Source organism: Oryx dammah, unplaced genomic scaffold, assembly GCF_014754425.2.
Source record: "Oryx dammah isolate SB20612 unplaced genomic scaffold, SCBI_Odam_1.1 HiC_scaffold_10, whole genome shotgun sequence".
NCBI lineage: Eukaryota > Metazoa > Chordata > Mammalia > Artiodactyla > Bovidae > Oryx > Oryx dammah.
In genome coordinates this window covers 51,157,025-51,171,783 of record NW_024070194.1, presented here as the reverse complement: position 1 = coordinate 51,171,783, position 14,759 = coordinate 51,157,025, and the positions used below count along the sequence as shown (strand labels likewise).

Genomic DNA, 14,759 nt, shown 5'->3' with positions numbered 1-14,759 from the left:
GTCAGCTCTTCACATCAGGAGGCCAAAGTATTGGAGCTTCAGCATTAGTCCTTCCGATGAATATTCAGGGTTGATTTCCTTTAGGATTGACTGGTTTGGAGAGGGTCAAAATAACAGTGGTTATAATCTGTATTTTAAACACTTAGACATATTAAAGTGTTTATTTTGGATGCTGTATGTTTTATTTTTTATTCTCTTAAAGTACCATGACTAAAAATTCTTTGTGTGTTTCATATATTTTTAAAAAATCTTCCATAAGACTGTGGCTTTTCTTCTTTTCCAGATTTTTTTCCCCTCATCATGTTATATCTAAATTATTAGCATTTTGCTTTCTCTAGACCATTTTTGTCTCACGGCAAAATTAACTTTGGAAACTGTTCATTAAGACCTGTCATACTTTTTCTGACCAAGTCTTTAGTTTCATCTTCTGGTTGCTGTGAGTTGAGTAACATTCCAATGGGGCATTGGCTGCCTTGACAGCCTCAGCAGCCTCTTTACTGAATCCCCAAGTCATCTCTCCTGCCCTCCAATGTCCTCATCTTCAGTGAACTTAGAATCAAGTCCACAAACTTTATCATGGTCAGTAAGCTCAACATTAGCTGGCTCCACCACAGGCAATGTGGTCTAATGGTTGGATGTTTGAGTTTCATGCTCCATCCCTCTCCTTGCTTGCTGTGTGACCCTGGAAACAACTCTTAGTCTCTCCCTACCTCAGTTTGTTTATCTTTAAAATGGGAAACTAGGAGACTTACCCAGTGGTCCAGGGGTTAAGACTCCCCCTTCCAATACAGGGGATGTGGGTTCAATCCCTGCTTGGGGCACTAAGATCCCACATGCCTCATGGCCAAAAACTATAAAACAGAAGTAGTATTGTAACAAACTCAATAAAGACTTTAAAAATGGTGCACATCAAAAAAAAAAATCTTTAAAGAAAATAAATTTAAAAATAAAATGGGAAAATAGTAGTAGCTATACCATAGAGGCTTATTATTACTGAACCTTTGTTGATTTACAATATTGTGTTAGTTTCAAGTGTACAGCAAAGTGATTCAGTTATATATCAATATACTGATCTGTATATATTCAAATTCTTTTCTGTTATGGGTTATTACGAAATGTTGGATATAGTTCTCAGTGTTATACAGTAAATCCTTGTTGTTTGTCTGTTTTACATATGGTACTGTGTATCTGTTAATCCTGTATACCTAATTTATCCCTCTCCCCACTTTTCCCTTTGGTAACCACATCATACAGTTTTTATAAGGATTAAGTGAATGGATGCATAGAAAGGGCTTAACAGAGTTCCTCATATATAGAAAACCCTGCATAAATCATAGCTTCTCTCCTCTTCTCTGTCTGCTTCCCCCTCATCACACTCTCCTTTCAGTTCATGTTAGCTGAAGGATCTTTTTCTTTTGGGCGACTGTGCTGGGTCTTCGTGACAGCGCGTAGGCTTCTCTAGTTGTGGTGCACAGGCTTAGTTGTCCCGCAGCATGTGCAATCTTAATTCCCCGACTAGGAATTAAATTTGTGACCCTTGTGCCCTGCATTGGAAGGCGGATTCTTAACCATTGGACCCTCAGGGAAGTCCCTTTAGCTGAAAGATATTTGCACCTGTTCTCTCTACCACCTGCAAAGTTCTTTCTCCATTCTTCACATGATTTATTCCCATGCATTCTTTAGGTCTGTGTTTAACTGTCAATCTTCCCTGGTGGCTCAGAAGGTAAAGCGTCTGCCTACAATGCGGGAGACCAGGGTTCAATCCCTGGGTCAGGAAGATCTCCTGGAGAAGGAAATGGCAACCTACTCCAATATTCTTGCCTGGAAAATCCCATGGACAGAGGACCCTGGTAGGCTACAGTCCATGGGGTCACAAAGAGTCAGACACAACTGAGTGACTTCACTTTCACTTAAAACTGTCACTTCGGAGATGAGCTGTGCTTGACTGCCAGTCTAATCCAGACTCCCTGGGGTAGTCTCTCATCACAGAACTTACCTTCCTTTGAGAGTCCTGCCACAGTTTATTCTTCTGTGCTTGTTGATGTGATGTCAGGAGACAGAGTAATGAAGGTGGGCACGATACCTGTTGCACTGTTCTCAAAACCCAGTCTAAGCTTGAAACAGCACTCTACAGTTTGTCTGATCACAGCAGACAGCTTGGTTGTCCAATTGCTTTAGCCCTTCACCAATATCAGGAGTGGTTTTTTGGCCGCACCATGTGGCGATCTTAGTTCCCTGACCAGGGATTGAGCCTGTGTCCCTTGCAGTGGAAGCATGGAATCTTAACCACTGGACCATGAGTAGCAGTTCTGAAGCTGCTGTTTGCAGAGGCAGTATTGACACCTCTTCCCTGCCAGTGGCATGACCTAGCACTTGCCTGCTGTTGGCACTTGATCCCAGCCCCCATTTTTCTTCAAAAATGCTGTTTTACCCCTAAGCTACACAGAATGAAATCTTGGAATGAATAAAAATATTGATTTCTTTTAAAAAGTGCAGTCTTAGTAGCAGCTTCATTCCTGCCTTGTTTTTAGCTGCCCTTTCTTGTGATCCTTCTCTCTCTTTCTCTTTTTATTTAAATAACTTTTCAGTTCAGTTCACTCAGTCAGGTCCGACTCTTTGCAACCCCATGGATTGCAGCACGCCAGGCCTCCCTGTCCATCATCAACTCCCGGAACCTACTCAAACTCATATCCATTGAGTTGGTGATGCCATCCAACTATCTCATCCTCTGTCCCCCTCTTCTCCTCCTGCCCTCAATCTTTCCTAGCATCAGGGTCTTTTCCAGTGAGTTGATTCTTCACATCAGGTGGCCAAAGTATTGGAGTTTCAGCTTCAGCATCAGTCCTTCCAATGAAAATTCATTGAAGTCTTCTTCAACACCACAGTTCAAAAGCATCAATTCTTTGGCACTCAGCTTTCTTTATATTCCATTCTCATATCCATACATGACTACTGGAAAAACCACAGTTTTGACTAGACAGACCTTTGTCACAAAGTAATATTCCTGCTTTTTAATATACTGTCAAGGTTGGTCATAGCTTTTCTTCTAAGGAGCAAGCATCTTTTAATTTCATGGCTTCAGTCACCATCTGCAGTGATTTTGGAGCCCCAAAAGGTAAAGTCTGTCACTATTTCCATTGTTTCCCCATCTATTTGCCATGAAGTGATGGGACCGGATGCCATGATCTTCGTTTTCTGAATGTTGAGCTTTAAGCCAACTTTTTCACTCTCCTCTTTCACTTTCATCAAGAGGCTCTTTAGTTCTTCACTTTCTGCCATAAGGGTGGTGTCATCTGCATATCTGAGGTTATTGATATTTCTTCTGGCAATCTCGATTCCAGCTTGTGTTAGTTCCTAAAATAACATGAGTAGAGAAAATAAAGAAAATGAAGAGAAAAATAACTTTTTTTGCTTTCTCTTTCTCTTTGCAAGAGGAATACATGCTCACTGTAGAAAATTCCTCCCTACTGATTTGTTATATTGTACTTACATTTTCCCTGGAAGTGATCAAAAAAGTTTTGAGGTAAAAGTTAGAGATAGAAATACATCACCATAAAGAAATAATGAAGTAAAAGGGTTATGTTACCTATTTAAACATTTTTCTGTTATCAAAATTGCATTTCTTTAATTATATAGCATGCACAGTGAGGACAAAAAGTTTTGGTGACTGGCTTTAGCTGTGGGGAACTACACAGAATTGCTGCTATTTGTGCTTTTTACAGTGAATGTGAGCCTTTAAGGAAGTGAACAGATTGCTCTTTGTGTTTATATTTTTTATGGATTTTGCACAGATAAATATAGTTTCCCCCAAACAGAACCCTGACAATTAACAGCAACAATAGAAAGAATTCCAACTGTGAGTGGAAATTTAAAAAAATACTAATTTGGAGGGAAAGTGATCATGGAACCTAAGGAAACAGTAACGAATACATGAAGGTTTACATGACTGGAGGATAAATTTGCTGGTCTGTTCTAATGACCAGATGATTTCTTGACATCCTCAACTCTGCCTTCCCCTCTGAGAGGCCAGCAGAGATTTCCAGCTCTTAGTTATAGTGTTTCTTACTTGGGAAGAGGACTAGTCCCCTAAGCTAGTCCCCAAATCTAAACTAGTCCCTAGTGAACTATGGAGAAATGGGAGACTTCCAGGCCTGGTTTTACCAAATATGCATGGGTTGAGGCCTTCTTCTCATTTCATTAAAAATGAACCCTACCTAAAAATTCATTGCTCAAGACTTATGGACACAGCTGGGGAGTTGGGGGTGAGGGAAGAAGAGGGTGGGAGGTATGGAGAGAGTAACATGGAAACATACATTACCGTATATAAAATAGATAGCCAATGGGAATTTGCTGTATGACTCTGGGGAACTCAAACTGGGTCTTGGTAACAGTCTAGAGGGGTGGGATGAGGGGGAAGTGGGAGGGAGGTTCAAGTGGAAAGGGACATGGGTTAACCTATGGCTGATTCATAACCAATGCAATACTATAAAGCAATTATCCTTCAATTAAAAATAAATAGATAAAAGAATTTATTGTTCAAACCAACAGCTCTTATCCTCAGATATTATGACTCTCACTGTTTAAAAACTGTTAATGTGTCACTTCTTAGATGGCACTTCCTGGCCTTGAAACAATGCTGAATTTGCAGTCATCCTCAAGAGCCTGAATTGTATGCTGTGTTCTTCATACTGACAAAGGAATTTGAGTTTTCACTTGAACACTTTTATCTACTAAGAGAGGTGAAGGAGTGTACTCTAAGACACAACACACCCTCTATTTTCTACATTAGTTTTTTTTTTTTTTTTTTTGGTAAAATAAGAGATACAACTGATGTAAGTAAGCATCTGAGTTTTAAAAGATGATTTTAATATTATTAAAATAATAACTTGCAAAAAAGAGAAGTTAGAAAAATAAGTGTATTTTTCTCTCTCGAGTGTAATTTATCAAAATGATTCCTTACTTTGTCCGACTTCATTAAATATGATAATCTCTAGGTTCACTCATGTTGCTGCAAATGTCATTGTTTCTTTTTTTTTTTTATGGCTGAGTAGTATTCTATTGTCATATGGTCTCACTTATATGTGAAATCTAATTTTAAAACATGACACAGGGCTTCCCTGGTGGCTCAGTGGTAAAGAATCTGCCTGCCAATTCAGGAGACATGGGATCAATCCCTCGTCTGGAAAGGTTCCACATGCCACAGAGCAACTAAGCCCATGCATCACAACTATCAAACCTGTGCTCTAGAGTCCAGGAGCTGCAACTGTTGAGCCCACTACTGAAGCCTGCAAACCCTAGAGCCTGTGCTCTGCAACAAGAGAAGCCACTGCAGTGAGAAGCCCGCTCACCACAACTAGAGAGTAGCCCCTGCCTGCTGCAACTAGAGGACAGCCTGTGCAGCAACGAAGGCCCAGCACGGCCAAAAATAATTAAATAAAATTATTTTTTAAATGACAGAAATGAACTTATTACAGAACAGAAACAGACTCACAGATTTCGAAATCAGACTTATGGTTACCAAAGGGGAAACATAGAAGGAAGGGATAAATTAGGAAATTGCGATTTACATGTACATACTACTATATATATAATAGATAACTAAAAAGGGCCTACTGTAACAGCACAGGGAACTCTACTCAGTATTTGGTAATAACTTATATGGGAAGAATCTGAAAAAGAGGAGCCTGGCAGACCATAGTCCATGGCATCACAAGAGTCAGACACGAATGAGGCACTCAGTCAATCACCATCAGTTCAGTTCAGTTCAGTTGCTCAGTCGTGTCTGACTCTTTGTGAACCCATGAACTGCAGCATTCCAGGCCTCCCTGTCCACCACCAACTCCCGGAGTTTACCCAAACTCACATCCATTGAGTCGGTGACGCCATCCAACCATCTCATCCTCTGTCATCCCCCGCTCCTCCTGCCCTCAATCTTTCCCAGCATCAGGGTCTTTTCAGATGAGTCACCTCTTCACATCAGGTGGCCAAAGTATTGGAGTTTCAGCTTCAACATCAGTCCTTCCAATGAACACCCAGGACTGATCTCCTTTAAGATGGACTTGTTGAATCTCATTGAGTCCAAGGGACTCTCAAGAGTCTTCTCCAACACCACAGTTCAAAGCATCAATTCTTCAGTGCTCAGCTTTCTTTATAGTCCAACTCTCACATCTATAAATGACTACCGGACCATAGCCTTGACTAGATGGACTTTGGTGACAAAGTAATGTCTCTACTTTTTAATATGCTGTCTAGGATGGTCATAACTTTCCTACCAAGGAGTAAGTGTCTTTTAATTTCATGGCTGCAATCACCATCTGCAGTGATTTTGGAGCCCCCCAAAATAAAGTCACCCACTGTTTCCACTGTTTCCCCATCTATTTGACATGCAGTGATGGGACCGGATGACATGATCTTCGTTTTCTGAATGTTGAGCTTTAAGCCAACTTTTCACTGTCCTCTTTCACTTTCATCAAGAGGCTTTTTAGTTCCTCTTCACTATCTGCCATAAGGGTGGTGTCATCTGCATATCTGAGGTTATCATTATATTTCTCCTGGCAATCTTGATTCCAGCTTGTGCTTCTTCCAGTCCAACGTTTCTCATGATGTACTCTGCATATAAGTTAAATAAGCAGGGTGACAATATACAGCCTTGATGTACTCCCTTCTCAATTTGGAACCAGTCTGTTGTTCCATGTCCAGTTCTAACTGTTGCTTCCTGACCTGCATACAGATTTCTCAAGAGGCAGGTCAGGTGGTCTGGTATCCCCATTTCTTTCAGAATTTTCCACAGTGTATTGTGATCCACACAGTCAAAAGCTTTGGCATAGTCAATAAAGCGGAAATAGATGTTTTTATGGAACTCTCTTGCTTTTTCCATGATCCAGTGGATGTTGGCAATTTGATCTCTGGTTCCTCTGCCTTTTCTAAAACCAGCTTGAACATCAGGAAGTTCACGGTTCACATATTGCTGAAGACTGGCTTGAAGAATTTTGAGCATTATCTCCTTAGTGTGTGAGATGAGTGCAATTGTGTGGTAGTTTGAACAATCTTTGGCATTGCCTTTCTTTGGGATTGGAATGAAAACTGACCTTTTCCAGTCCTGTGGCCACTGCTGAGTTTTCCAAATTTGCTGGCATATTGAGTGCAGCACTTTCAAAGCATCATCTTTCAGGATTTGAAATAGCTCAACTGGAATTCAAATCCCATGGATGGAGGAGCCTGGTAGGCTGCAGTCCATGAGGTCGCTAAGAGTCAGACACGACTGAGCGACTTCACTTTGACTTTTCACTTTCATGCATTGGAAAAGGAAATGGCAACCCACTCCAGTACTCTTGCCTGGAGAATCCCAGGGACAGAGGAGCCTGGTGGGCTGCCGTCTATGGGGTCGCACAGAGTTGGACACGACTGAAGTGACTTAGCAGCAGCAGCAGCAGCAGCAACTGGAATTCCATCACCTCCACTAGCTTTGTTCATAGTGATGCTTCATAAGGGTCAGTTGACTTTACATTCCAGGATGTCTGGCTCTAGGTGAGAGATCACACCATTGTGATTATCTGGGTCGTGAAGATCTTTTTTGTACATTTCTTCTGTGTATTCTTGCCACTTCTTCCTAATATCTTCTGCTTCTGTTATGTCCATACCATTTCTGTCCTTTATTGAGCCCATCTTTGCATGAAATGTTCCCTTGGTATCTCTAATTTTCTTGAAGAGATCTCTAGTCTTTCCCATTCTATTGTTTTCCTCTATTTCTTTGCATTGATTGCTGAGGAATGCTTTCTTACCTCTCCTTGCTATTCTTTGGAACTCTGCATTCAAATGGGTATATCTTTCCTTTTCTCTTTGCTTTTTACTTCTCTTCTTTTCTTAGCTATTTGTAAGGCCTCCTCAGACAGCCATTTTGCCTTTTTGCATTTCTTTTTCTTAGGATGGTCTTGATCCCTGTCTCCTGTACAATGTCATGAACCTCTGTCCATAGTTCATCAGGCACTCTATCCGATCTAGTCCCTTAAATCTATTTCTCACTTCCACTGTATAATCATAAGGAATTTGATTTAGGTCATACCTGAATGGTCTAGTGGTTCCCCCCCTTTCTTGAATTTAAGTCTGAATTTGGCAATAAGGAGTTTGTCATCTGAGCCATAGTCAGCTCCCGGTCTTGTTTTTGCTGACTGTATAGAGCTTCTCCATCTTTGGCTGCAAAGAATATAATCAGTCTGATTTCAGTGTTGACCATCTGGTGATGTCCATGTGTAGAGTCTTCTCTTGTGTTGTGGGAAGAGGGTGTTTGCTATGACCAGTGCATTTTCTTGGCAAAACTCTATTAGTCTTTGCCCTGCTTCATTCCATACCCCAAGGCCAAATTTGCCTGTTACTCCAGGTGTTTCTTGACTTCCTACTTTTGCATTCCAGTCCCCTATAATGAAAAGGACATCTTTTTGGGGTGTTAGTTCTAAAAGATCTTGTAGGTCTTCACAGAACCATTCATCTTCAGCTTCTTCACCATTACCGGTCAGTGCATAGACTTGGATTGCCGTGATATTGAATGGTTTGCCTTAGAAACAAACAGAGCATTCTGTCATTTTTGAGATTGCATCCAAGTACTGCATTTTGGACTCTTTTGTTGACTATGATGGCTACTCCATTTCTTCTAAGTGATCCTTATCTACAGTAGTAGATATAATGGTCATCTGAGTTAAATTCACCCATTCCGGTCCATCTTAGTTCACTGATTCCTGGAATGTTGAGGTTCACTCTTGCCATCTCCTGTTTGACCACTTCCAATTTGCCTTGATTCATGGACCTAAAATTTCAGGTTCCTATGCAATATTGCTCTTTACAGCATCGGACCTTGCTTCTATCACCAGTCATATCCACAACTGGGTGTTGTTTTTGCTTTGGCTCCATCCCTTCATTCTTTCTGGAGTCATTTCTCCACTGATCTCCAGTAGCATATTGGGCACCTACTGAGCTGGGGAGTTCATCTTTCAGTGTCCTATCTTTTTGTCTTTTCATAGTGTTCATGGTGTTCTCAAGGCAAGAATACTGAAGTGGTTTGCTATTCCCTTCTCTAGTGGACCACATTCTGTCAGACCTCTCCACCATGATCCGTCTGTCTTGTGTGGCCCCACACGACATGGCCTAATTTCATTGAGTTAGACAAGCTGTGGTCCGCGTGATCAGATTGGCTAGTTGTCTGTGATTGTGGTTTCAGTCTGTCTGCCCTCTGATGGCCTCTCTCAGCGCCTACTGTGTTACTTGGGTTTCTTTTACCTTGGACGTGGGGTATCTCTTCACAGTTGCTCCAGCAAAGCGCAGCCACTGCTCCTTATCTTGGATGTAGGGTACCTCCTCTCAGCCGCCGCCCCTGACCTTGGACGCAGGGTAGCTCAATCACCATATATGTATATATATCTGAATCACTTTGCTATATGCACCTGAAACTAACATAACATTGTAAGTCAACTATATTCTAATAAAAAAATGATTCTTCCTCATGCTACTGTGACAGCTTAAGTTTGATAAGGAGGTTTCTAAGGGTCATGAGTCCTAACACTTATGAATAATTCATACCAGAAGGAAATAATATCTCATGAAGAATTTATTTTTTAATTAATAAATGTACTCAATTCACACTTACAGTTTTAAAATAATTGTATAGAAAGAAAACTGAAGTTTGTTTTTTAAATAACTCCTACTTATAGTCATCAAGCCCTTTGTTAGTCATTAATCATAATAACTTATTTGTTTTAAAATGTTTTCACTTCTGCTCAGTACATTTCAACAAATTTTATTGCCTTTGTGTCTTTAACCTTTAGAGTTATTTTGTCTAATGACTCCCTTTAAATTTTATCTTATCAAGGAATGTGACAGCTCAGCATGTTGTTGGCTGAGTAAACTGTGTCAAGAGCTGAGAAATTCTTAGCAGTGAAATTGGTGCCTGAGTGGTTAAATGTTTGGAAAATAATGTTCTTTTTCTTTCATAATCATCAACAGTAAGTTCTGAGATCTGAGATTCCTTCATAATCACAATCTTAATACCCATGTGTGTATGGAGAGACACACACATTCACTTTCTCTCTCTCACACACACACATGCACACACACACTTACTCTTGTGATGCTGACAAGGAACACCCTACTCATTCAGATGATCAGCCACAGCTTCGTGGTCACAAATGAGATACTTGTCTAAACAATCACGCTGACTAGTTCAAAAATTTCGGGGGAAAGAACAGCTTAAAAATCTTAGATTCAGAATGTTACCCTTCACTAAGACTCTCTCATGCTCAAAAAAAGACTCTCTTAGCACCAAACTCTAAACCTGGAGATCTGGGTTGTAGTCATTCCTGTAGGCTTCTTATAAAGTGACAAGACTGAACCATTGAACTTCTGATTCATTTGATTTTATGATATGTGTATGGTTTATAATTAGCACTTGATGCATTGCCTCTAGAAAGTGATAAAGTTAAGAAATTGTCAATTGGGGCCAAACAAGTCTGGGTGTGAATTCCAGCTCCGTTCATTCCTAACTGTGTATTTGAATTCAGGTGTCATTTTATCTCTTAGACTCCAGTTTCCATATTTATCAACTGGGATAGTAATCCCTGTTTCTCAATTTTTTTCTGAGGATTAAATGAGTCAATATGTGAAAGTGCTTACTTAGCTCAGTAGTCAGTAATGGGTGTTATTTTGAAATGGTAAGAATGGCTTAGGAGCCATACCTCTGGAAATACAAAGACACAAAGAGCATTCTCTGCCTCTACAGTTTTTGGCATTGTGCTATCAATTGCTATCTTGAAGTTCCATGTGTGACACAGACCTCAAATAAGAGATCACTTGTATTTCATTTTCAAGTTTAAATAAAATTTTAAATTTTAATAAAAATTTAAATATTTCACTTTAAATAAAAAATTAAGAATTTTATGTTTAAATAAAATTTGAAATTTAAATAAAATGTTTATATTTAAATTTTAAACAAATTGAAGGAAAAGTTAAATTTGAAATAAAATTTTAAAATTTAAATAAAGCATTTAAAATTTAAATTTATTTCTAAAAATATTTATTTATTTGACTGCAACAAATATAAATAAGGTAATATTCATTTATTTATTTTATAATATTTATTCTTTTATTTGTTTATTGGAGAAGGAAATGGCAACCCACTGCAGTATTCATACCTGGAAAATCCCATGGATGGAGGAGCCTGGTGGGCTACACCCCATGGGGTCACAAAGAGTTAGACACAACTGAGCCAGTAATACACATAGTCACTTATTTATTGGGTCGCAGCATGTGGGCCCTTCCATCTTCCTTGCAGCTGTGCCTGACCTTTTGGTTTCAGCCTGTGGGTCTAGTTCCCTGGCCAGGGATCAAACCCAAGACCCCTGCATTCAGAACATGGAATCTTAGCCACTGGATCACCAGGGAAATCCTTGTAAGTTTAAATAAAATTGAATGAAAAGTTACATTTTAATAAAAATTTAAAATTTAAATAAATCAATTTGTTGCAGGTAACGAAGACAGGCACATCCATACGACCAATTTGCAACAAATAAGAACTGTGACATGTGAAGCGAAGCAAAATGAAGAAAACCCGACTCGCCCACAGCCAGCCAGCAGGACCCACTTGTCGCGGCCACTAGGAGGCGCCACAGGGAGCTCCTCTCCTGAGCTGGAGGGACCCCAGGAGCCCACCTTTGAATGGGGAATCCTGAGAACGCTGTCCCAACAGGACGTGCGTGCAGAGATCTTCCTCGGGAGCTTTCTACTGTGGGCTGACACCATAGAAATGGTGCGGGTGGCCGGACACCCCAGGGTGTACAAGTCAGGCTGGCTGTACGTGGTCTACATCTTCAGTTACATTTCTCTTCTTCGAATGATATTCACTCCCCGGAACCCGCTTCTGAATTCCCTTGTCATCCTTCTCCAAGATCTACCTTTTATCTTTGTTAGACTGAGTTTAATCATTGTCCTGGGAACAATCACACCCGTATTGGGTCTTTTTAAAAATGTGCTGGTGACTCTGTCTTATGTTTACTTCAATTTCTTAACCAGATTCAGGATGTTCTCTACCTTTGAGAGGTCTTTTTAAAGAGAAAATGTCCTATAGTCAAACCTCTTTTTTATGCACATGCATACATTTGTGATCTTTTTGGGGGGCAGGCATATGTTACTTTGCACTCTAGAAAGAAATGAAGAAATAGATGCTAGAGAAAAAACTAGTTTTAAAAACTATAACATGTCAATTTTTTAAATGTATGCAAATGGTGCTAAATGTAAGCAAAGTTGTAGTCTTCTAAGCTGGTTCCCCTAGATTTGTAGAAAATGTCAGTAGTTAATTTTGTTATGTATTCTGCATTTTTTCTAAAAGTACCCTTCAGTAAGGCATCTTAAAAAATGAGAAAATGTCTTCCTACTAAGTCCAAGAATGAGATTTTTTTATTGTTGACAGAAAGGGCATTACAAGAATTAGTTAAAATTAATTTTAGGAAATAAGCCTGTTATTATTAAATAAGTTTAGATTCTATCAATACTTTTAACAAATTGACCCTGAGGGATGGGATGGGGAGGGAGGTGGAAGGGGGGTTCAGGATGGGGGATGCATGCACACCCATGGATAATTCATGTATTTTTTTTTAAATTGAATTGTTTTAGAGTCTCCTTCAGACATGTAATTATGTTCTTTATTCCACTGTGGCAAGAGATTTTTATGTAATTGATTTCAGCAGAGAAAACAATTTAATTTCACAGACATTTGACTCAATTTAATGTAATGAAGTTAAGGTAAGATCTAGATAAACTTTTATAACAGGAAGCCATTAATTGAAGAGGGAAATTTCAAAGTAAAAGAATATTTATTTGTGGAATTTGATACCATCATGAAAGCAAGGTGCAAGCCCTGTTTAAAGTTAGAAGTTCAACTTACAAATATAACAGCAAGTGCATTAGTGTCTTATGTGATAATATATAATAGTTATCTTGACATTAAATAATTAAATATGGAATTATGTGATTTGATTTCATATGTTGGGATACCCTCAGATATGCATAGCAGGGGCTCTCCACTCTATATAAATTTTCCAATGCTATAGAGATTTCTGAGAGTCTTACATGTGCAGAGTAATGTTTTATGCAGGCAGTCTCTTCAGTGATCTGCGGTAACAAATATCTTAAAGAATGAATAACTGAATTTACTGTCACTCCAACTCTCCACCAAATCCTCCAGTCTCACTCTCCCCCAGGCTTTATGGTTTTTCCTTATACCGTAAGATAAGGTCTATTCACAATTGCTAAAAGCTTAACTTCTGGTTTTATGACTTGGGGCAAACATCCAAAAGTGAGTATATTACTAGTACTTTAATAGGGTTAGTAGTGTTAGTTGCTCAATCGTGTGTGACTTTGCGATCCCATGCACTGTAGTCCACCAGGCTTCTCTTTCCGTGGGATTCTCCAGGCAAGAATACTGGAGTGGATTGCCATTCCCTTCTCCAGGAGATTTTCTCAACACAGGAATCGAACCCATGTCTCCTGCACTGCAGGCAGATTCTTTACTGTTTGAGCTACAAATAAGGTTAAATAGTACTTTATAGGTCTGAGAGGATTAACTAGATAGGAAATGTTCTCATTGTATTGTCTGGCTAACTATAATAACTGATAAATGCTAAGACTTTTAATTGGAGCAAATCCCTGCAGAGAAACGGGTAGCTTAATGCATTGTTTTAATTTTCCTATTTTTTCTTTTCTGTGTCTTTGCTTACCCTCTGGGAATAATAATTTAAACCATACACTTGTGAAAAATAATATATGAAATCTTCAGGTTACCTCAGACTATAATTTTTCATCAAATAGTATTATGTTTAGAAGTGAGTAATCTACTGAAGATAGAGATTAAAGCTGATGTAAGCGGACTTCCCTGGTGGTCCTGTGGCTAAGACTCCATGCTCCTAAGTGCAGGCTACTAGATTTGATCCCCAGTCAGGGAGCTAGATCCTGCATGCTGCAACTAAAGACCTAGCAGAGCCAAATAAATAAATGTTTTTTGGAAAAGGTTAAAATTTTAAAAGACTTAAACGTGATATAGGTATTAATTCAAAAAAGTGTCCTCTTATGAGTTCTTATAGAACCCTAACTATAGCACTTTTTAAAGACTTTCATTGTGTGTTTACCTTTCTGAGTTCCTCATTAATCTTTAAATCCTTAAAGAAAGGCCTGAGAATATCTTGTTTAACAATGCATCTTGTCTTCTCTGTCAATCCCACAGAAATTTATAATCCTTGTAACTCTAAAACAAGATTATCACACAAATAATTACTTTCAATTTATACCTGATAATTTTTTATTAAGAAAAATATATAACTATGTAGTTCATTGTAATATTCCTAAATATGAAAATATTTTATGTACATTTATATTTATCTTTGTATTGGAATGTATAGAGTAAACAATGCTCAGATAATTTGGGAAATATTACTTATTGGAGTTTAGAATGCATTTTGCACCTAATATTTGAACATGAATGTGCCTGATATTTTGGAGAGTCACAACACTGTATAAATAATGAAGGCATGTACAAAACACTCCATGTAGGAGGAAAATTACAGAGTATCTAATTTAATTTAATAGTTTTAAGGGTATGTGCATGTTTATAAAGTTTGTCTATGGTATTTAACAGACATTGCAGCAAATTATGCTAATAAAACATTGGTTGTTATACACTCTGTGATTAAAGTTAAGCTATTAAAATTACATTTCAATTCTCA

The 14,759-nt window shown here is 38.8% G+C and overlaps 1 protein-coding gene across 1 annotated transcript in view; it reads left to right on the top strand.

Moving 5' to 3' along the window:
* TMEM236 (transmembrane protein 236) overlaps window positions 1-14,759 on the top strand; it is a 41,023-nt gene extending 26,264 nt beyond the window's left edge. The window contains exon 4 of the mRNA XM_040248088.1: window positions 11,511-14,759. Coding sequence (XP_040104022.1) covers window positions 11,511-12,091 — 581 coding nt within the window. The 3' untranslated portion in view covers window positions 12,092-14,759. The remainder of the gene's footprint in view (window positions 1-11,510) is intronic.